The sequence below is a fragment of the Carcharodon carcharias genome, chromosome 4, assembly GCF_017639515.1.
Source record: "Carcharodon carcharias isolate sCarCar2 chromosome 4, sCarCar2.pri, whole genome shotgun sequence".
Lineage (NCBI taxonomy): Eukaryota > Metazoa > Chordata > Chondrichthyes > Lamniformes > Lamnidae > Carcharodon > Carcharodon carcharias.
Window position 1 is genome coordinate 5,724,191 of NC_054470.1, and position 24,487 is coordinate 5,748,677.

Genomic DNA, 24,487 nt, shown 5'->3' on the forward strand with positions numbered 1-24,487 from the left:
CATTTCAAGAAGCCTATCACCACCACCTTTTCAAGGGCAATTAGGGATGGGGCAAGGAATTTTAATCTTCACAGTGACACCCACATCCCATAAACAAATAAAAAAGCCTATCTATGCAACTATGATTGAAGCATCAGGAAACACAAGAGGGTAATTCAGAACGATTAGCCATGATCTAATTGAATGGCAGGACATCCTCAAGGACTGAATGGCTTACTCCTGTTCCTATATTCTGCAACCGCTTGCATTAAAATAGCATTTTAATGTAGTAAAATGTGCTAATGCGCTTCACAGTGTGTTAACAAAATTTGACAACGAACACAAAAGGAGATATTAAGACAAATAATCAAGAGCTAGGTTTTAAGGAGCATCTTAAAGGAGGACATAGCGGTAGAGAAATAAAGAGATTTAAGAAAGGAATTCCAGGACTTAGGGGCTAGGCAGCTGAAGTGGAAAATTAAATGGAAAACAGGGAGAATTGTCCTTGCTAACAATATGCATGAAGGGAGAATTTGTATGTAAGCAAATAAAGCAGCAGTGAAATAAGTTACTGGATGTTCCATGGTGATCTCCTGATATTGGGATGTAGCCTACAGAAATGAAATAGGTAGCAGCTATGGCGAAGTATTGAAAAAAAAAGGATTATTCTTGTGAAGTGCTGGTCTATTTGTACAAACAAAAAGGATAAGTGCTTTATGCCAAAAAGTAACTGCAAACTTAACCAAAGTTTGTCCAACTTTGTGCAAATATTGTAACCCAAAAGTGTATAAAAACATAAAAGCAATCTATTATTTATAAAATATAAATCACAGAAAACCTGGCCTTCATCTGTTGCATGTGTTATTGAGAAGTTTTAAGCAGGTTATTGGCAATAAATCATTAAAGCTACTTGATTTGGAGGAGGATATTTTAAGAGGAGAAAGAAAAATGAAAATGATCTTATTTTTCAGAAATTTAATGTAAATAGTTGTTTGGTGATACAGAGCTTGACTACTGCTTCAAAAAGAGGCATTTTGTCAAAGCTTTTTGTCTTGCACTCATCAGGACAATCACAAGAATATCAATGTCAGGGAAGCAACAAGTTTATACCGTATGAAGAGAGTGCAGTACATGTACACACATTACACGTACATACATTGCGCTTTTTTCAGCTAGACAAAAGTGATGGCCATTCGCTGGTTCACTCCTCAGGGCAATGCCTTGACCAGTCAAGCTGCCTGATTTAAATTTCAAACAATGCTGGGCAGTTAACTGTCAATCACCATTAACTGGTGCATTCCCCATGGCAACACCTCTACCAATCAAAGTCCACCTGCCAACCAATCAGCACTCTCCTATCATAGAGACAAATCAAACTCTGATTTTTAACTTTAACTACTGATGCTAGGGCGGGGGGGGGGAAACCACACAAAAGTGCATACAAGCAGCAAGTGAAATATTGGCAGATATTTTTGTCAACTCTGGTTTTAGTGGAGTTGTTAAGCAATAAATTACAGCAATTCCATAGATACAAGTAGCACCAATGTCAAATGAGGAGACTGGGTTCTGGTTGCAGAACTCAGCATAAATATGACTTGCTTCCAAAATACAGCAATAGGGGTTATTGCTGTGGAAGCATCACAAAGTCACGAATAAAATCAAAAGGACGATACAACCCAAAAGACCTATGGGTATTAACAATGCTGCGATACTTGAAATAACTTTTTCTTGCTTGATAACCAGCATTCACTTCAGTTCTAAGGGGATGCTATATCCATAGTCATCAGAACTACAGTAAAGCACGATGTACAATGGAAACGTTGCCAGTAACTGCTGACTGTGTTACATCCACAAAGCTTCTTATGCCTGAGCAGATGGTGACGAGAGGTTACTACAGTGGGGAGACGTGATCTATATTTAACACACCAGTCACCCATCAAGTTTTAAAAAATCCTTAAAGGGCCCATGTTATGATGGATCTGTTGCTAAATGGTAAAACAAATAGCAAATCAACAGGCTATAATATAACTTGCATTGAGAATCAACTGTCTTCCAAGGCCTAACCCTAACATAAATTTCTACTATGTTATCTAACTAGTGAATACAAAATGGTAGAAATACATGAAACTGAGGAATCAACCATTGCATGGTTGAGAGAGGGGCAGGATTGGCAGCTCAATATTCCAGGATATAAGGTCTTCAAGCAAGACAGGGAAGGAGGTAAAAGAGGAGGGGGGTATCGCAATATTGATCAAGGAATCAATTACAGCAGTAAGGAGGGATGGCATCTTAGAAGGCTCCTCAAATGAAGCCATATGGGTAGAACTTAAAAACAAAAAAAAGGAGCAATCACATCACTGGGACTATAATATCACTATAGGCCCCCAAACAGTCAGAGAAAAAGAAGAGCAAATATGTAGGCAAATTTCAGCAAAGTGTAAAAATAACAGGGAAGTAATAATGGGGGATTTCAAATTCCCCAATATTAACTGGGTTAGTCATTGTGTGATAGGTTTAGAGGGAGCAGAATTCTTAAAATGCATCCAGGAGAGCTTTTGAAGCCAGTACGTAGAAGGTTCTACAAGAGAGGGGGCAGTCCTGGACTTAATTTTAGGGAATGAAACCGGGCAAGTGGTAGAGGTATCAGTGGGGAGCATTTTGCAGATAGTGATCATAACTCCATTTGATTCAAGGTTGTTATGGAAAAGGACAAGTATGGGCCAGAAATCAGAGTTCTAAACTGGGGAGAAGGCTGATTTTAATAAGATCAGATATGATTTGGCCAGAGTGGACTAAGAGCAACTACTTTTAGGTAAATCTGCGTCAGAGCAGTGGGGCTCATTCAAGAAAGAAATAGGGAGAGTACAGGGCCAACATATTCCAGTAAAGACAAGGGTGGGACCAACAAATCCAGGGAACCCTAGACGTTGATGGATCAACAGTATTGGATAAAGAGAAAAAGGGAGGCTTATGGCGGAAACCGAGGGTTCAAAACAGCGGAAGCCCCAGAGGAGTATAAAATGTGTAGTGGGTGGGGGGGGGGAAAGAGAGACTTAAAAAAGAAATTAGGAGAGCAAAAAGGGGGCATGAAAAAACATTGGCAGGTAAAATAAAGGAAAATCCAAAGTTATTTTACAAGTACGTTGAGAGTAAGAGGATAAGTAGGGAAAGAGTAGGGCCCATTAAGGGCCATAGTGGTAATTTGTGTGTGGAGCCAGAAGATGTAGGTAGGGTTCTAAATGAATACTTTGTGTCGCTGTTTGCAAGTGATAGGGACGACGTGGGTATGGAAATCAGGCAGAAGGACCCTGATATAATTAAAGAAATTAGCATAGAAAGGGAGGAGGTTCTGAGTGGTATGGCAGGCTTAAAAGCGGATAAATCTCCAGGCCCGGATGAAATGTATCCCAGGCTGTTGAGTGAGGCAAGGCAGGAGATAGCAGGGGCACTCACAATAATTTTCAATACCTCTCTGGCCACAGAAGAGGTGCCAGAGGACTGGAGGACAGCCAATGTGGTACCGCTATTCAAGAAGGGAGGAGGGGATAAATCAGGGAACTATAGGCCAGTCAGTCTAACCTCAGTGGTGGGGAAACTATTGGAAGCAATTCTGAGGAACAGAATTAATCTACATTTGGAGAGGCAGGGATTAATCAAGAATTGTCAGCATGGTTTTGTTAAGGGGAGGTCATGTCTGACCAATTTGAGGAATTGTTCGAAGAGGTGACCAGGTGTGTAGATGAAGGCAATGCATTTGACATACTCTACTTGAACTTCAGCAAGGCTTTTGATAAGGTCCTGCATGGGAGACTGATAATGAAGGTAAAAGCCTATGGGATCCAAGGCAATTCGGCAAATTGGATCCAGAATTGGCTGAGTGGCAGGAAGCAGAAGGTGATGGTTTGAGGGGTGTTTTTGTGGCTGGATGCCTGTGTCCATTGGGGTTCCACAGGGGTTGGTGTTGGGTCCCTTGCTGTTTGTGGTATATATAAACGATTTAGACTTGAATGCTGGAGGGTTGATCAGTAAGTTCACAGATGACATGAAAATTGGTGGGGTGGTAAATAGTGAGGAGGATAGCCTTAGATTACAGGAGGATATAGACAGGCTGGAGAGATGGGTTGATCAGTGGCAAATGGAATTTAATTCAGATAAGTGTGAGCTGATGCACTTCAGCAGGACAAATAAGGCACGGGAATACACAATGAATGGTAGGAACCTGGGAAGTATCGAGGATCAGAGGGACCTTGGTGCACATGTCCACCAGTCCCTTAAGGTAGCGGGACAGGTAGATAATGTGGTTAAGGCGACATATGGGATACTTGCCTTTATTAGCCGAGGCCTAGAATATAAGAGTAGGGAGGTTATGCTGGAATTTTATAAAACACTGGTTAGGCCACAGCAAGAATATTGCATGCAGTTCTGGATTCTGCATTATAGGAAGGATGTGATTGCACTAGAGAGAGTGCAGAGGAGATTTACCAGGATGTTACCTGGGCTGGAGAGTTTTAGTTGAGGAAAGATTGGATAGACTGGGGTTATTTTCCTTGGAGCAGAGGGGATTGAGGGGGGTCATGATTGAGGTGTATAAAATTAGGAGGGGCATAGATAGGGTAGACAGGAAAGAACTTTTTCCCTTGGTTGAGGGATCAATAACCAGGGGACATAGATTTAAGGTAAGGGGCAGGAGGTTTAGAGGGGATGTGAGGAAGAATTTTTTTACCCAGAGGGTGGTGGGAATCTGGAACTCACTGCCTGAAAGGCTGGTAGAGGCAGAAATCCTCATAACATTTAAGGAGTATTTGGATGCGCACCTGCAATGCCATGGCATACAAGGCTATGGGCCTAGTGTAGAAAATGGGATTAGAATAGTTAGGTACTTGTTTGGCTGGCGCAGACTCGATGGGCCGAAGGGCCTTTTTCTGTGCTGTAGACCACTATGAGTCAACCAGGTGCCTGCAGTGATTAGAGTTTTCGAACTGAAGATTCTTTGAAGTGGATTTAACAAAAAAGATGTTTAAAGAATTTGACTTTTAAGTCTTGATGTGCGAATGGTAAATCAGTGTACAAGTGGTAATCAGTGGCAAATGTGACTATTAGTCACAAATAGATACACACACACTAAAAATTCCTGCATTTACAGGATAGTGAAAGCAGCAACAAATTACCATTTCACGTTTACAACTGTAAATAATTCTTCAATGATCAGCTGGTAAGCGAAAAAAGACTTCTTACTTCCTACCATTGAAAGAAGTGTCTTTGAAAATACACTCACAAAGTGAATCAAAACATCATGGCTGTTGTCAGAGCTGATTTAACCCTTGATTTAACACTCCAATGAACAACTAAACGAGAATGTTCACCCATGTTACTTCTTCATAGAACCTTCAGCATCATCCATAAGACCAAAGAGCAGCATATTGCTCATGCGCAATGTGTGCAGGCGTATGGAAGAGTAGGTTTGGCTCTATGTTGGCACTCTATGTTGGCAATATTTGTTATATTTGGGCCACTGCCTTGCTGGACTGTATCTTTCAAACTATTGGAAAAAAGTCAGCCTGAAGGCTACAAAACCAACTGTATTAAAACGTAAAGTGTCCAACTAGAAGGTTCCAGAACAAGTGCGTAAAGTCAAAAACAGCTTCAGGTATCTAGACATAAAAACCATACTTGCCACATTACTGTAAAATTACAAAAAACATCGAGTTGGGGTTCCTATGAATTACAGTCTATTACTGTTAGACTAATTTCATTAAAAAGTCTTTATGCATTATTACTATTCAAGCAGTTCAATGAATCCACAGAGCACTCATTTTGCACACAATTTCAATTTGTTCTAAGATATCACTATAGAAAATTACATTATGCCAAATTTCACAGATTAAGAGTAGGAGGTTGTAGAAGTGTTTAAACAGCATCCCAGGGTTGACCGCTTACTTCAGTAAGAAATAAAGAAACATGGGTGCCCAGTATTTAATTACTAGTACCTAATAGTTAACTACTGGTAACCAAAGAGCTTAAAATCACTCCAGTCCGAGGGTGGGATTTTGCAGTCCCGCCTGCAACAGGCATCGTTACAGGCAGGACAGGAACCTGTCTCACCCACGTGACATTTTTGTTAAGGTGCAACATAAACAAGGTCACCAAGCATAACCCGTGGCAACTATTAAAATGTCACCAATGAGATGGTGTTATATTTGATTTTGTTGCCTGTAATCACATTTTCTGCTGGGTAATCTCCAAATCAATGAGTAATAAAAGACATAAAATATCTGCAATTGTTATTTGCCAACATTACTCAAGTCTAAGGGTCATAGCTAAATAAAATCCCTCCTTAGAAATGAAAAAAAAACCTTTGCATCCTCAGAAGAACTGTAGTTTTCCATTTGTGTTATCATCTGTACTATGAAGATAAATTTCATGAGCTAAAGTTTTGAGAATTACAACCGTAAGAACCAGTGAATAGAACAAACACTTAAAATTCAACAACTCAAAGATTTATTCAGGTTACAGATCTCATTTCTTCTCTTTTCTCACTTACCATGCTTTTCCTGATATATTCTATGGCTTTCTTTGTGTCCATTCCTGACCAGTCATTAAGCATGTAACAGATACAAGTGGCACAGTACACAAACCTCATGTCATTTTCACTTCCTTCTGGCACTGCATAGAAACTGCAAGACATAAAGAGAAAGAGAGGAAGGAAAAAAATATTGCAGCAACTAATACACTTGGTGATCGAGCATTCATTTCATTTTTCATCATGAGATTTAATTTAGAGATATTGAAAATAAGGGGTCAGATTTTCAATGCAGGGTCAGGAACTCAACACTCGGATGAATTCTTGGATGACATGCTGTGTCACACTCAACGCGATCTTCAAATGCAAATGGCCTAAGTAGCCGGAGGGCAAATGTGGCACTCAATTGGAGGTGTCGAGTGCCTCCAGGAGGCAAGCGCTGCTTGTCTGTTGACAGGGGCAATGGAAGGTGGAAACCATTTTGGGGGCTGTCATTGCCTTGCCAATTAGAGAAGGCAGCTCCTTAAGGTGGAACAAAGTTGCAAGTGGCCATGGTCAGGACAGTTAAGAATAGTGCTAGGCAGACACAACGATTTAAAAAATTGCACAAAACAAGATGTCTGAGCCACACTGCATACCCGACAGCCGTGTACAAAACTGTTTGGGGTTGCCAGGAAAATTTTTTAAAGCCTTATTTTGTTTCAGACAGGCCCATTAACAAGCTCCTTAAGGAGCAATAATTGGGAGTCATGCACCTTTCCTGCTCCCTTCAACCCACTCCCAATTGAAAATTCGGGACCCGGAGATGCTGGGAACCCAAAACGACCTCCAAAGACTGTGACTGTCATAGGCCACCTGCAGAGAGCCCCAGTCCCACACCCTTTGAAAATCATGGCTAAGGTTTCAATACTTCTTGTTTCATAAAGGTACCAGCTCTACAATTCTAAATTTGTTTTGATCAGGACACTTTCAATCTTCATTGCACTTTTAAAAAAATGTGCTTGCTAAATAGCAAAATATATTTTATTCCAAAAGAAGCAAACCTCAATCGTTCTTTACAAATATATGCTGAGGTGTGACATAGACAATAAATTCAATTTTCAAGTGAAACTGGGGCTTTCTGATGTTTCAGTGGGTAAATTCACTTGGTTTGGCATTAAGTAACAAATAACATTAAGTCCAACCGCAAATCTGTTAGTTTCCGTTGGATTCAGCAATTTGCTTCAAGGGAGGGTTTTCTTTTGTGGGTGTTGCTGTGGAGAAAATAGAGGGGAAATAACAATACTCCTGCTCCTAACTGGGATCCAGTGATCTCCGCTGGCAGATTTATATAAAAAGGCTGTCAGGTATGGTCAATTAGCGGCTTTAGCCAAACTGTTCCAGGGCAGCTACAAGACTGGCATCTACCTGGCAATTTGGAAAACTGCTCGGGTATGTCCTGTCACAAAAAGGATAAATTCAACTCGGCCCTGGTCTACTCGATCATCAGCAAAGTGATGGAAGGTGTCGGTGACAGCACTATTAAGCTGCACTTACTCAGAAACAATGCCCAATGAAGCTCAGTTTGGGTTCTGTCACTGCCATTCAGCTCCTGACCTCATTACAGCACTAGTCCAAACGTGGACAAAAGGGCTGAACTCAAGAAGTGAGAGCAACTGCCCTTGACATCAGGTCGAACTTGACCAAGTGTGGCATCAAGGAGCCCTAGCAAAATTGGGATCAATGGGAATCAGGGGTAAAACTCTCCACTGGTGGGGGTCATACCGAGCACAAAGAAAAGTGGTTGTGGTTGTTGGAGGTCAATCATCTCAGTCCCAGGACATCACATGGCATCCTTGATGCCATGCTCGGTCAAGTTTGACTTGTTGTCAAGAGCAGTCACTCTCATCTCACCTCTTGAGTTCAGCTCTTTTGTCCATGTCCATCTGCAAGATGCACTGCAGTAACTTACCAAGGCTCCTTCAACAGCACCTTCCAAACCCACGATCTCTACCACCTGTAAGCACAAGGGCTGCAGATAGATGGGAACACCACCACCTGCAAGTTCTCCTCCAAACCACACACTATCCTGACTTGGAACTATATTGCCATTCCTTCACAGTTGCTGGGTCAAAACCCAGGAACTCTTTCCCAAATAGCACTGTGGGTGTACCTACACCAGATGGGCTGCAGCTGTTCAAGAAGGCAGCTCACCACCACCTTCTCAAGGGAAATTAAGGAAAGGCAATAAAAATGCTGGCCTAGCCAGAGAAGCCCACATCCCATTAAAAAAAGTATTAGGAGTCAGTTATAGCCAGTCATTTAACCATAACCATACAGACTCACAAAAGGAAAGATTCATTTGAATAAAGGTATTAGCGATTTGCCACAGAAACTGAATTATAGGATAAGTCTAAGTTTGAAGGAAAAGAGAAAAAGGACCGAAGAACTAAACAAAAACAAACGTAACCGGGATTGTGGATTAGAACACTAAGGGCACACACAGGAGTTCAATCATTTCAGTTTCATAAGAAAGAAAATTTTGTCTTACTCACAGGGATCAAAGGTCCCAGGTGAGCAAAACTTGGACTTTCCCAATCCAGCGAGGATAAATCCACGCTGCTTAAATATCTCAGCATTTTTGTGCCACTGCTAAGTCAATTCATGAGAGGTTCCAAAGTGTTGGAATAACTTGTTCAGAATGTGACAAAAAAGATTTTACTTTACCTGCCATCTTCTAGTTGAAGAGCTCCAAGCCCAGCCAGACATGCTTCTTTATTTACCCGTTTCAGGTCATCTCCGAGGATCACCAGGCTAGCTAGGCCAGTGTATGTCATGGCTATGTGACCACTGTCATACAAATGATGTGCACCATTATCCTAAAAAGTACCAGGAAGCATTCATCAGGTAAAATGGCACAAAAAAATGAAACATTTAGCAGGTTTGGCAGCATCTGTGGAGGGAGAAACAGAGTTAATGTTTCAGGTCAGTGACCCTTCAAGGGGTCATCAAGCTGAAACGTTAACTGTGTTTCTGTGTGGACAGATGCAGTCAGAACTGCTGAGTATTTCCATCATTTTCTATGTTTATTTCAGATTTCCAGCATTTACAATACTTTGCTCTTGTATGAGCATTTTACTTATTTTGTTCGTAGGTTTCAAACAGACCAAATACTCAAAATAATTATAATTCTTCTTTGTGCGAGTTAAGGGAGTCAGAAGACAGAAAATGAAAGGGGAACCAGTCCCCTAAATCCTAAAGCTTAAAAGTTACAAGTTTGAAATCAATGCCTCATACCTTCTTTCTTGTACCTAAATTATATAAGGATGTTGATATAAACAAGTTGGCACGCTTTGTGTTTTTTATATAATCACAACAATCGCAACAGGTGACTTTAGGTTACTTCTGACCCTGCCACTCTTACAAACTACCGTCCCATCTCCAACCTCTCCTTCCTCTCCAAAGTCCATGAAAAAGTGTTATCGTCTCCCAAATCCATTCCCATTTCCGAGAACTCCACGCTGGAATCCATCCATTCAGGTTTCTTCCCTTGTCAGGGTATTGAAACAACTCTTTCTAAAGTCACAACTGACTATCCTATGCAACTGTGATAAAGGTAAACTATCCCTCCTCGTCCTCCTTGACATGGATCTGCTCTTCAAAGCAGTCCAGCTGGATGAGACTGCACTGCCTGGTTCCACTATTATCTATTGAACAGTAGCCAGAATATCACTTGCAACGACTCCTTTGCCTGCTCTATTACCTCTGATGTCCCTAAAGATCTGTCCTCAGCCCCATCCTACATACTTCCCTTGACGACATCATCTAAAAATAGAACGTTAATTTTCACATGTATATTAATAACACCCGGTTCAACCTTTCTTGACTCATCCACTGTAACTAAATTATCAGACTGCTTGTCTGACATCCAGTACTTAATGAGCAGATATTTTCCTCCAATTAAATATTGGGAAAACTGAAGCCATTGTCTTTGGGTTATGAACTCTGATCCCTAGCTACCCACTTCATCCCCTTACCTGACAACTATCTGACGCTGAACCAAATTGCTCGCAACTCGATGTCATATTTGATTCTGAGATGAGCTTCCAACCACATATCTGCACCATTAGCAAGACTGCCTATTTCCATCTCCGTACCAACGCCCAACTCCGCCTCTGCCTCAGCTTATTTGCTGTTAAAGCTCTCATCCATTTCTTTGTTATCTCAAGACTTGACTATTCAAATGCATTTCTGGCCAACCTTTCACATTCTACCCTCCCCAAACTTGAGGCAGTCCAAAACTCTGCTGCTCAAGTCGATCGGATTCCAGTCAAGCAGAGCTTCAAGTTTAAAATTCTCATCCTTGTTTTCATGTCCCTATCTCTGTAATTGTCTCCAGTCCTGCAACTCTCTGGGATATCTACACTCTCCAGGCTATCCGGGAATCTCAATTTTAATAGCTTCACCACTGGCGGCTGTGTCTTTAGCTGCCTAAGTTCTAAGCTCTGGAATTCCATCCCTAAACCCCTCTGCCTCTCTACCTGTCTTTCTTTCTTTAAGACAGATGCTCCTTAGAACCTACCTCTTTGATCAAGCTTTTGACCATCTGCTCTACGATCATCTTACGTGGCTCAATGTCAACTTTTGCTTTATGACATATCTGTGAAGTGCCTTGGGATATTTTATTACATTGAAGGTGCTGTATGAGTTGTTGTTGTGTTACTGCTGGTTTATTCAGTTTCCGGTGACTTGTAAGAAATATCTACATTTCTGAGATATAGTATAGAAATTTGCAGATAACTTGCTATAATACTTTCTTAATCAAACAAGGCAACAAGTAAGTTGGGAACATCAGTGCTTTTTCAGTTTTAAAAACAATTTTAATCTCTAGGTACAAAAATGGTCCCGAATTCTTCCTTGCCTACTCAGAATTTCCTCTTTCCATGCCTCATCAGTAGTGGGATTTCAAGGTTAAGTTACTTCTATCATCTGCTGAAAAAGATGGGTTCTATCCACTGGAATAATAAAGTGATAGCCCTTACTCATGTCCAGACTTCAACTGTTTTCTGATCTATTAGCTTGTGGTACACGCATGCTAAAATATCTCAAGGAAACAGTGTAATTCAACAGCACTTGGGAACTTTTTAAGATCAAATATTACTAAATGCAGATTGCTAAGAAGCTACACCTGTACAGAAATTATAGCCACGTTCCACAGAAAATAAGACCCACAGAGCCTCAAACTGCAGAGTTCAACTCAAAATTACTTGTGAGACCCTATAAGGAATAATGAAGAAACTTCTACGCTGACCTCTGAAGTAGTCACCACTGAATAAAGGAGTGGCTTCATACTGAGATGCTTTGCAGGGTCCAGCTAACCTTTGACTGACTATACGGAATTCCCAGATGTGATGAACCCCTGAAACCACAGCGGTCCAGACTGGATTCTGAAAAACAAAATAAAACAATTGTTAATTTACACTAAAATAAACTACAATGAGTTTTATTTAAAACCTTTTAAAACGTAAGCATCTCTGAACTCACTGCCAAAAAGAACAGGTCATTAACCTGAAACATTAACTCGGCTTTTCTCTAATAGGTGCTGCCAGACCGGTGGAGTATTTCCAGCATTTTCTGTTTTATTATCGTAAACAGCGATTGAGATTTTTTTCAATGTGCTATACCACATTTAATTCTTTAATGCATTAGCAGAACTCTTAAGACAGTTTACAAATAGTCTACTATAAATGGGCTCCTTGGGAATACAGAAAATTGTAGCAGAGGACTGTCAATTGCCTGTAACTGACAGTCTGCCGGACAGTGACTGGCTTTCCTTTTTTTAAGATCATTCTTCATCTATCCCAGTACGACAGAAGAATAATCTTGTATTCACTATTTGTCCAACTCTTCTCTTAAAACTACTGATTCATGCGAGGTGAGAGTTCCTAGGTTCTCATTACCTACCAATGCATTCACCAGAAGTCAATCTTCAAATGTGAATGAGCAACTTTTGAACATGGGGTGCATCACAATTGAGCTGGTTTCTGTTCTCACTAACATCCACAGAAGCTCCCTTTCTAGGAGGCACTGCTGGTTAGCTAATCCAGATCGCTGAAATCAACTGCAGCACTTCTAATCTGTTCTATGCATAGCTGTTTCAGTTCGATTTCTTCATCATCCTTCTGTACTACTTTGTACATTCCAACTTTCTCAGTTTATCTTGGTCTCCTGTTCTTCCTCTTTGGATACTATTACAACAATACCATACATGCTGCTCTTCGGTGACATCAGACTTCATCAAGTTTTACATGTACACTGATGACATCCAGCTCTAACACACTAGAACTTTTTGCAGCCCCTCCTATCTTTATATTTTCAGGCTGCTAATTCCCTGGATGGCTGCGGATATTTATAGTTAATTAGATATTCAACTGCGACTTGCTAGTGTCTATAATACAAATGCCAAAAAAGGCACATGATTTGCAATAGCCATCTTAACAGTTGGTTTGTGTCCTATTTTTAAAAATGTTAAAATGTTGTCTGAAAGTTCATATTGTTACATGCTGGTATTGGGCATGACAGTGTCCTCTCTACGTATCTAGAAAACTTCAAATTATTGATACAGAAAATACTTTTTTGATGCAGATCTATTTTCTCTGAGGAATCACTACACACATCTCATATTCTCTCCTGTTTAATGAAGCTTAGCACAAAATTAATTTCCTGTCAGACCCCTAAAATAAATATATTTATTTTCATAAACAGAAACAAACCAAGAGTGGCATATCATCAACATTCACAACATATCTTAAGTATTATCCCACCATGCTACAAAAAGTATGTTGTTCTGACTCAACGGTGCCATCTAATGGAAGAGCAAAATACTGAAGAAAATGCTGAAAATACTCAGCAAGTCTGGCAGCAACCGTGAGAGAAAAACAGAGCTAACACAGGGATGAGTGGGTGAAGACAAAGGTCTGAAAATTAGTGCCAGGAGACAAAAAAAAGTCTGAAAATTTGTGACAAGAAATTATGTAAATATAGAATTTTATGATCTGTAGTGAATGCAAATGCTTCTAGGCCACTTCTAAGAGGTGGAATTATTAGACTTCAAGTGGGTAGAAACAATAGCTTTCCCTTTGTTTACTTTCTATTACCATCAAGACTGTGGACCAATGCACTTGTATCAAATCACCAAAGCATTTCAACATGTGAGTGTTCTGCAGCTGGAACATGTAATACAGGATGTAATAAGTACTAACACAGAACATGCCCTATTTTTATCTGTCCATCTTGTGCATGAATGATGCATACATAAATTTTCGTAATTAAAGAAACATATGGAGCGGGTTTGGTGTTTTCTATGGCTCTGATTGTTTAATCTGATTTACGTTTATTTTAAATTTTGGTGTAGTCTAATAAAATTGATAAAATACTTGGGGTGACTTGACATCAACAAAACGGGCACCAACAATGGAGGCATTTTTGGATCTAAGTTCCCAATTATGTTCAAGGAGGAAACTCCAGAGCACAATTTAACATGTTGAATTTAATCTACTTTGTAGCTCAGTTTAGACAATTGAACATACTCCAATTCCAAAGGCAGATGTTATAGATTGTATTATAAACATGCCAGTTTCCACATGTGCGCAAACAACATGCAGCTCTACCTCACCATCACCCCTCTCAAACCCTCCAGTGCCTCAAAACTCAGGCCACTTCTTCAACATCAAGTACTGGGCGAGCAGAAATGTCCTTCAATTAAATATTTGGAGGGCTGAAGCCACTGTCTTCAGTCCCCAAGACAAACTCTGTTCTCTAGCCATCAATTCCAATCTCTTCTAAGGCTGAACCAGACTCTTCTGGTCCCAAGATCAACTTCCAAACATGTATCTATCCCATCACTAAGATCAACTACTGCCACCTCTGTAACATTGCCCATCTCACAGTATCACTATTTTTACAGTGCAGAAGGCCATTCAGCCCATCGAGACTGCACTGGCTCTCTGAAAGAGCATTCCACCTAATCCCACTCCCCTGCCTTATCCCTGTAACCTTGCATATTCTTTCTTTTCAGATAGCAATCCAATCCCTTTTGAATACCTCGATTGAACCTGTCTCCACCACCCTTTCAGGAAGCTTGTTACAGACTCCAACCACCCTCTGGGTGAAAAAAAATCCTCATCACATCTACTCCTTTTGCCAATTATTTTTATTCTACACCCTCTAGTTCTTGCTGCTCTCAAGCAGGAACAGTTTCTGACTACTTAACCTGCCCATATCCCTCAGGATCTTGAATACCTCTATCAAGTCTCCTCTCAGCCTTCTTTCCTCCAAGGAAAACAGTCCCAACCTCTCCAATCTATCCTCATACCTTCGGTGCTTCACCCCAGGAATCGTTCTTATGAATCTCCTCTGCACACTCTCCAATGCCTTCACATCCTTCCTCTAGTATGGCGCCCAGAACTGGACGCAGTACTCCAGAGGAGTCTAACTAGTGTCTTATACAAGTTCAACATGACCTCCTTACTCTTGCACTCAATGCCCCTATTAATAAAGCCTAATATGCTATGTTTTATTAATTGCTCTCTCAACATGCCCTGGCATCTTCAATGCCCCATGTGCATATACACCGAGGTCCCTCTGTCCCTGCACCTCCTTTAGAGAGTTTCCCTTTATTTTATACTGTCTCACCATATCTTTCCTGCCAAACGAATCAGCTCTCATTTCTCTGCATTGAATTTCAACTGCCACTTGCCTGTCAATCCACCAACATGTCTATGGTTTTTTGAAGTTCAAGACTATCCCCATCATAGTTGACATTTCCAATCTACGTATCATCTGTAAAATTTGAAATCGTCCCTTGCACACCACAATCTAGGTCATTAATATATATCCTTCAATCTGAAAAACAACCATTTATCACTCCTCTGTTTCCTGCCACTCAGCCAATTTCTTACCCAAGTGCCTTCTTTCCCTTTTATTCCATGACCTAGAATTTTGCTCAAGCCTGTTTTGTCTCGCTGTATCAAATGTCTTTGCAAAATCCAAATACACCACATCAACAACGTTTCCTTCATCAACCTTCTCCGTTACCTCTTCAAAAAAAACTCCAGCAAGTTAGTTAAACACTATTTTCCCTTGATTAACCAATGCTGGCTTTCTTTAATTATCCTGCACTTGTCTAAGTCATTACTAATTTTATCCAAAGTTTCCCTACCACTGAGGTCAAACTGACTGGCCTGTAGTTGCCAGCTTTATCCTTGCACCCCTTTTTGAACAAGGATGTAACATTCACAGTTTTCCAGTTCTCTGGCACCTCCTACCTGTCTAAGGAAGGCTGGAAGATTACCACTAGAGCTTCTTCAATTTCCACTCTCACTTCCTTCAGTACCCTTGGATGCATCTCATCTGGTCCAGGTACCTTATCCATTTTAAGTAAAGATAGCCTTTCCAACATCTCCTTCCTCTTGATTGTAAGTTCTGTTAGTGTACTAGTTACCTCCTCTCACCTCAGCCTGGGTAGCAAGTTCTTCCTTTATAAATACAGATGCAAAGCACTCATTCAATACCTCCACTATTTCTCCAGCCTCTACGTACAAGCCCCTTTTGTTGTCCCTAATTGGCCCTACTCTTTCTTTTAGCACCCTATTATTTACATGCTTATAGAAGGCCTTTGGGGTTCCCTTTTGTCTTCGCTGCCAGCCTCTTTTCATACTCTCTTTGCTTCTCTTATTAGTTTCTTCACTTCCCCTCTGGTCAGCCTGATCCTCCACTGTATTTTCTACCTGACATCTGTCGTACACACACTTCTCCCTTTTCATCTTTACTCATACAGCACAGGAGGCCATTTGGCCCATCGTGTCCACGCCAGTCAACAAAAATCTGACTACACTAATTGCATTTTCCAGCACTTGGCCCATAGCCCTGGAGGCAAGTGAATACCTAAATATCTCTTAAATGTTATGTGAGTTTCTGACTCAACCACCCTTTCAGGCAGTGAGTTTCAGACTACCACCACCCTCTTGGGTGAAAAAAATTCTTCTCAACTCCCCTCTTAGCCTTCTACCTTAAATCTATGCCCTCCTGGTTATTGACCTATCTACTAGTGGAAAAAGTACCTTCCTATCCACCCTATCTATGTCCCTCAATCTGATACACCTCTACAAGGTCCCCACTCAACCTTCGCTGCTCCAAGGAAAACAACCCCAGCCTATCCAATCTTTCCTCGTAGCTCAGACCCTCCAACCCAGGCCAGGACCCTGGTAAATCTCCTCTGCACCACTTCCAGTGCAAGTTTCCTCTATCTCTTGCATCATCCTGGGCGCTCTGGATTTATTTGTCCTACCTTTTCCCTTCAAGGAATATACCTTGACATTGCCTGCAATACTTTTTCTTTGAAGGTAGCCCATTGTTCAGCCACTGTCTTTTCTGCCAACATTTGATTCCAACTCACTTGACTCAGATGCATTCTTATCTCATTGAAGTTGGCTTTTCCCCAATTAATTATCCTTATCTGGATTGTTCTTTGTCCTTTTCCATGATTAACCTGAAACTTATGATACAATGGTCACTGACCCCTAGAGGCTCTCCGACTGATATTTGATCCACTTGGGCCAACTCAGAACCAGGTCCAAAAGTGCATGTCCTCTCGTTGAACTGGAGAGGCACTGTTGTAGATAATTATCTTGAACATGTTCCAGGAACCCTCGCCCCTCTTGTCCTTTTGTACTATTCCTGCACCAGTCTATATTTGGATAATTGAAGTCTCTCATTATGATTACTCTATAACTCTTGCATCTCTCCGTAATTTCTTTGCTAATTTGTTTCTCCACATCCCTTCCATTAGTTGGTGGTCTATATATTACACCAATCATTGTTATTGCATCTTTTCCATTCCTGACCTCTGCCCATTTCAGCTCACCCGCTGCTGAAACCCTCATTTATGTCTTTGTTATCTCTAGATTTGACTATTCTATCACAATCCTGGCTGGCCTCCCACATTCTACCCTCAGTAAACTTAGTCATCCAAAACTCTGCTGCCCACGTCCACAATCACACCAAGCCTTGTTCCCATATCACTCCTGTGCTGCTGACCTACATTGGCTCCTGATTAATCAAACCACCTCCTGGTTAATCAAACCGCCACTTCAAAATTCTCACCCTTATTTTCAAATCCTTCCATGACCTCAACCCTTCCCTATCTCCATAATCTTCGCCAGCTCCAAGGCCTGTGCTCCTTAAATTCCAGCCTCTTGTGCATCCCCAATTTTAATCACTATCATTGGTGGTCATACCTTCAGCTGACAAGGCCTCAAGCTCTGGAATTCCCTCACGAGACCTCTCCACTTCACTTTCCTCCTTTATGATGCCTTAAAACCTACCTCTTTGACCAAGGTTTTCGTCATCTGTCCGAATACCTCCTTCTGTGGTTCGGTATCATACTTGTTTAAAAATGCTACTGTGAAACGGTCTTAGGATGTATTATTACATTAAAGCCCCTTTATAAATACAAATCGCTGTTATGTACATAAGAGCATTGAATCACTAATTTCCCCAAACATATGGTTACAGCCACAATCTCTAAACTAACTTAAGCTACATTTTTAAGATTCATATTTTTGCCTAATTTCACAAGATTTGTTAAAAATACAATTACAAATTGAATGCTCTGTCTTTTGTCAATGTAATTGACAGGTTGTCTCTAACAGTACACCATATGAACTGCAGTGGTTCAAGAAAGCAACTCACCACCACCTTCAAGGGTAATGAGGGACGGGTATTAAAAAAGCTGGCCTAGCCAGCAAGGACGACATCACGTGAAAGAATTTAAAAAAAATGTTTATGATAATTTTTAGTGAAGCAGTTGAGACCAACTTTCCTTGCTGGTCAATATAGCTAAGCAGCTTTAGAGAATACAGAGGTTAGAGCAAAAAATAGAGGAAAGGCCTCCTACCTGGTGCTTCATAACCAATAAATAAGTTTGGCACACCAAAGTTCAGCAAAATCATCTCCCACCGCTAAACCTGTACATAATAGTCCAAGAGAAAGGCCTTCAGGCCAAGTCTGCACAACATTCTGAAAGAGAGCTTTCACCAGTCACTGCCTACAGAGATTCTGGGGGTTATTACATATAAACATGGAGCAGGAGTAGGTCATTCAGCCTCTCAAGCCTGTTCCTCCGTTTAATAAGATCATGGTTGATCTGATAGTAATCTGAAATCTGCATCCCACCTACCCCCAATATCCTATCACCCCCCCTGCTAACCATGAAGCTATCCACCTCTGCCTTAAAAATATTCAAAGGTTCTACTTCCACCACCCTTACAGGGAGAGGGTTCCAAAGACTCACGACCCTTTTGAGTGATAAAGTTTCACCTCATTTGTTTTAAATGGGCGACCCCTTATTTTTAAACAGTGACCCCTAGTTCTAGATTTTTCCACAAGAGGAAATACCCTCTTCACATCCACCCTGTCAAGACCCCTCAGGATCTTTTATGTTTCAATCAAGTGGCCTCTTACTCTTCTAAACTCCAGCGGATACAAGCCTAATCTGTCCAACCTTTCCTCTAAAGACCGCTCACTCATTCCAGGTATTAGCCTGGTAAACCTTCTTTGAACTGCTTCCAATGCATTTACATCCTTCCTTAAATAAAGGTGACTAATGCAGCACACAGTACTCCAAACATGGTCTCACTAGTGCCCTGTACAACTGAAACATAACCTCCTTACTTTTGTATTCAAATCCCCTCACAATAAATGATAACATTCTATTAGCTTTCCTAATTACTTGCTGTACTTGCATACTAGTCTTTTACGATTCATGCACTAGGACACCCAGATCTCTCGGCACCCTCTCCCATTTAGATAATATGCTTTTCTTTTTTCTTCCTGCCAAAACGGACAAGCCCGATCTGGAGTTGACAGTGGATAATCTTCAAGACTCTGCTCACTCAAGCTAAGGGACACAGAATCCCAGCTGACATCATATAGTGACCTGGGAATCTCTTGATCTGCAATAATTTGCCCATAGAAATGCTGGGCCATTGAAGCTTTTGTTTGAGCATTGCTTTAAGATTTTTGAATTAACTTATTTATCCTAACTGAAATGCGCATGCTTTTGAAGAGGATGAATCATACAAATAAAATTTGATTGAAGACATTCAAAGAAGCAGGAAAAACAATTTTATGAGTAGATGGTGGTGTAATGGTAATGTTACTGAAATAGTAATCCAGAGACCCAGGCGAAAGCTCTGGGGGTATGGGTTCGAATCCTACCACGGTAGTTGGTAGAATTTGAATTTAGTTAATAAATCGGGATTAAAAAGCTAGTCTTAGCAATTGTGACCATGGCAACTATTATTGATTGTCGTAAAAACCCATCTAGTTCACTAGGGGAGAAAACCTGCCATCTGTACCCAGTCTGGCCCACATGTGATTCCAGGCCCACATCAATGTGGTTGACTTGTAACTGCTCTCTGAAATAGCCTAGTAAGCCAGTCAGTTCAAGGCCATCAAGGGTGGGCAACAAACTGCAAGCAACACTCATATCCCATGAAAAAATATATAAAAAATAAGTTTTGCATTGTTAAATATATATTTAAATGTATTGATTGTACCATCAGCAAAGAGAAAAGGAAAATATAATTGCACATTTGTACTTTTGCACTATGCTTGCAAACTTCACTCTCTGGAAGTCAGCTATCAGCCACCTGATTTCATCCTAGTCTGCAGCCATGCTCAGGGATGACATACCTGCCTGGCTGCCCTGCACTCCTGGCCACATTATCTCAGAACTGTCTCTGCATTTTGTGACATTCACATGCCACATTCAATCCCTCCCTCTTCAACAGGCAGTTTGCACTCCAGCACCATGTCCAACAAAGCTACACAGTTACTACACTGCAGTTTAAAAAAACCACATCTTTAAAGTGTGATATATTTCAAATACACCTCTGGGGAGTAGGAGATTTACCTCTCTACCAGACTAAAGCTAAAGCTTTTGTTTGAACATACCAACCTTCCTTTACTGAAGTTATGTACAAAATGTACTTAATGTTCTAACTTGAACGTATAGTAAAGAAATAATTGCTCAAGTAACACACTTTGGAAATGGCATTTTTTTGTTGTCTTAATTATTTCCTGATCTTTGAAACTAGCTTTCTGGAATCTGCTATTTTGGTTTACAACAGTACATTATTTTAATTTGTATAAAATTCAGCAGATTCATCAAACCTAACAAAACACGTGAGCAGTATTTTCAGCACCTCATGTCTAATTATTTCACGAGGTTGAGATTAACATGAGGATCATAACGTTCAACTTTCTTCCTGAATTTGCCAACCCTGAGGATAGATAGAACATCCAAACATATTACCCCAAACACACAGATAGAAACCAAAGGCCCTGGGTGTCATCACAAGTTTATTAAGTTATTATTCACAGGATAGATTGTGCCATAGTAGGTTGTGTTACCACACATTTGATCATAAAGGTGAAATGGTTCTACTACATTTATGAAATAAAACGCACGGTGGTATAAAAACGTAGCTCCCACACTACAAATTTAATTATCTAATTATGGAGGAAAAGGAAAGAGCTTAGGATCAGCGTTATTCTTGGATATTCTTGAATTTCCCTTTCTGGCAGTTCAGAGCAGCACATGCTGCCGACAAATTTCTCTTGGGTAAATACAGTCCATAGTCTGGAAAAACTGTTGGATGGGGGGGCGGGGGGATCATGGCAGACTTATACCCTCACAAACATAATATATACAAACTGCTCCAGCATTCCAATTAGCATTTTATTTAAAGTTCCTCTATCTTGCGGCGCATAAGCAGCACCAATCCCTCTTCTAAACTGGTGAGCTCAGGTGTATCCAAATATTTCCTTTCATGGGATGTGGGCATGGCTGACAAGGCCAGCATTTGTCACCCATTTCTAATTGCCCTTGAGAAGTTGGTGGCAAGTCGTCATCTTAATCTGTTGCAGTCCATTTGGTGTAGATACGTCCACAGTGCTGTTAGGAAGGGAACTCCAGGATTTTGACAATATAGCTCCAAGTCAAGATAGTGTGTTGCTTGGAAGGGAACTTGCAGATGGTGGCGTTCCCATGCACTTGCTGCCCCTGCACATCTAGGTGGTAGAAATCGCAGGTTTGGAGGGGGCAAAGGACCTTGGGTGAGTTGTTGCAGCGCATCTTGAGAATGATACACACTGCTGCCACTGTGCATCGGTGGTGGAGGGATTGAATGTTTAACATGGTGGATGGTATGCTAACCAAGCAGGTTGCTTTGTCCTGGATGGTGTTGAGTTTTTGAGTGTTTTTGGAGCTGCACTCATCCAGGTAAGTGAAGGGTATTCCATCACACTACTGACTTGTGCCTTGTAGAAGGTAGACAGGCTTTTCAAGACAGGCAATAATTGATGGGTGATAATAAAGTGCAGGGGCAAATAAAAAAGACCTTTACCTGAAATGGAAAACATTTGTTTGAATTTTCTTAAGACAGTGTCACCCTATTGACCATTCATTCAAATAAGAAAAGCTTCTGTATAATGCCCAAGTTTATCCACTTTTTAATGAGAATGGCAACAAATTGATGGCTTACACAATGAATGAAAACAATCAATACAAATTGGGCACAAAATTGCTATCTTCAGAGTGTTTTCAGCTTTACTCTGTAACTCCTATGATTAAACACATAACCAGTTCCTCTTTCTGGAATTCAAAACGTTCTCAATTACTTATATTGATCTTCTGCAGAGTAGGTGCCAATTCTTCCGACAGAAAAGGTTCTTCATCTCTGCAGATTTCAATAAGCCTGCTGTCTACTAGCTTTTAAATGCCAATGCGTTCCTATCCACAAACTGCAGGGAAAATGGGCAGATTTTGTGAAATCTGAAAACAATGCAATTGAAGTAACTGGCATGGGAGAATGAATTATCCCTCAAGCAGGGAAACCTGTCAGATGACAATTTTGTGTGTTTTTTTAAATTAAAAAGATTTCAAGCACCTTATTTAAATGGAATTCTTGCACTAGCTTCCTCGGATGAGGTTGATAGTTACAAAGAATGCTTACAATTATTTGAAAGATTCCAACTACCAGGATGACTGACACTTGTATATAAGTCATTATAGTTTCATATTTCTAGCCATAGTATCCAAAGGAGGAGCAGTATTCAGTTCTTAATAGCAATAAAATAAAACGAACATAACACCATGCGTATATATAATTTCAAATTATCACTATTAACAAAACAAACCATTCAGGTTGTGAACATTTCAAGAAGTTGTGAACACATATTGTACACATGTTGGTTTTTAGATTTTTTGCTTTCCTGGAAAGTTTTAAATAAAAAAAATTAAATCTAGATCAACATTGATTGTTATAAGGTGGTCTGAATTTTTAATGTTCTGGCATGCCATTTCTAGTTTTAAAAAAATGCTAGTTAGATGAGGGAAACACCAGAGAATATAAGAATATAGGAAATAGGAGCAGGGGTGGACCATATGGCCCCTCAAGCCTGCTTTACCATGCAATATGATCATGGTTAATCTTGTGCCTCACTTCCACTTTCCCACCTGCTCTCCATAGCCTTCAATTTCATGAAAAACCAAAAATCTGTCTGTCTATCTCAGTCTTGAATACAACCAGTGATGGAGCATTCAGAACCATTGGGGTAGAGAATGCAAAGGGCTCATAACCCTCTGAACAAAGAAGTTTCTCCACATCTGAGTCTTAAACGATCGACCCCTTATCCTGCCTGTGGTCTAGATCCCCCAGCCAGAGGAAACTACCTTTTAAATGTCTAGTCTATCAAGCCCCTTTTGAATCCTGTACATTTCAAGGAGAGCACCTCTCATTTTGCAGCCTCTTATCATAGGACATCCCTCTCATGCCAGGGACCAATCTAGTGAACTTTTGCTGTAGCGCCTCTAATACAAGCATACCCTTCCTTAAATATGGAGACCAAAACTACAGACACTACTTCAGGTGTGGTCCCATGAAACTCCCATACAATTGTAGCAAGACTTCATCATTCTTTATTGCAAGGGAATTAGAATACAAGGCCAACATGTCATTTGTCTTTCTAATTGATTGCTATACCTGCACAATAACTTTGCTTTCCTTGTGTGAGTAGACCCAAGTCTCTTGATCATTTAAAAAATATTCTGTTTTTCTATGTGAATAACCTATACTTCCCCACATTATACTCCATTATACATCTTGTTGTCCACTTAACCTGTATCTCTTTGCATCCCCTTGGTGTCCTTCTCACAGTTTCAACTTAGTTTTGTGCCATCAGCAACTTATAATCCAGCTGTCTCTGCTACATTCCACCCCCCACTCCCCTATCTAACTGAATCGCTCCCTACACTCCACTCCTACCCGAGCCTCGCATCTCACTCCAAATTCTCCTCCATTTTCTCAGAGTTTACCTCACCCAGAAGTCTCATTTCTGAATACCATCCTCAATAACTTGCTGGTTGCTTAACCTATGCAAGTTACTCTGTAAATATCTCAGGTTGTCTCCCTTCTTTCAAAAGTGCCATCAGCCCTTCACAAAAATCCCATTCTCAACACCCTTGTCCTTGCAAACAACTGCCTATTTCTGCCTCCCTTTCCTTTCCAAAGTTCTTGTCCATACCTATCCCTCCCAAATCTCTATATGCATCTCTCCAATCAGATATCCATTCCACTACAACACCTAACCAGCATAACCAAAGTCAACAGTGACATTCTCCATTGAGCTATGGTTTTAATACGTATTTCTCCTCTTTGTCAATCTTATAATAAGGTCAACCACAATTATCTTTCAAGGGTCTATCCTTGACCTTTCCTCTTCCTAAACTGCACACTTGCCCTTGGTAACATCAACTGTAGACTGCCTATATTGTCAGATTACTTGTCTGCTATTTAGTCTTAGAAGAGCCTCAATTTCCTCCAATTAAACACCAGGAAGACCAAAGTCATCATCTTCAGCACCTACGTTTGTAAAATAATTGTA

At 40.6% G+C, this 24,487-nt stretch overlaps 1 protein-coding gene across 1 annotated transcript in view; it reads right to left on the bottom strand.

The window, feature by feature from the left end:
* Positions 1-24,487, bottom strand: part of pggt1b (protein geranylgeranyltransferase type I, beta subunit) — an 86,470-nt gene that overhangs the window by 40,967 nt on the left and 21,016 nt on the right. The window contains exons 3-5 of the mRNA XM_041186835.1: positions 11,858-11,925; positions 9,206-9,357; positions 6,521-6,653 (exon numbers count right to left, since the gene is read on the bottom strand). Of these exons, the coding sequence (XP_041042769.1) occupies positions 6,521-6,653; positions 9,206-9,357; positions 11,858-11,925 (353 nt within the window). The remainder of the gene's footprint in view (positions 1-6,520; positions 6,654-9,205; positions 9,358-11,857; positions 11,926-24,487) is intronic.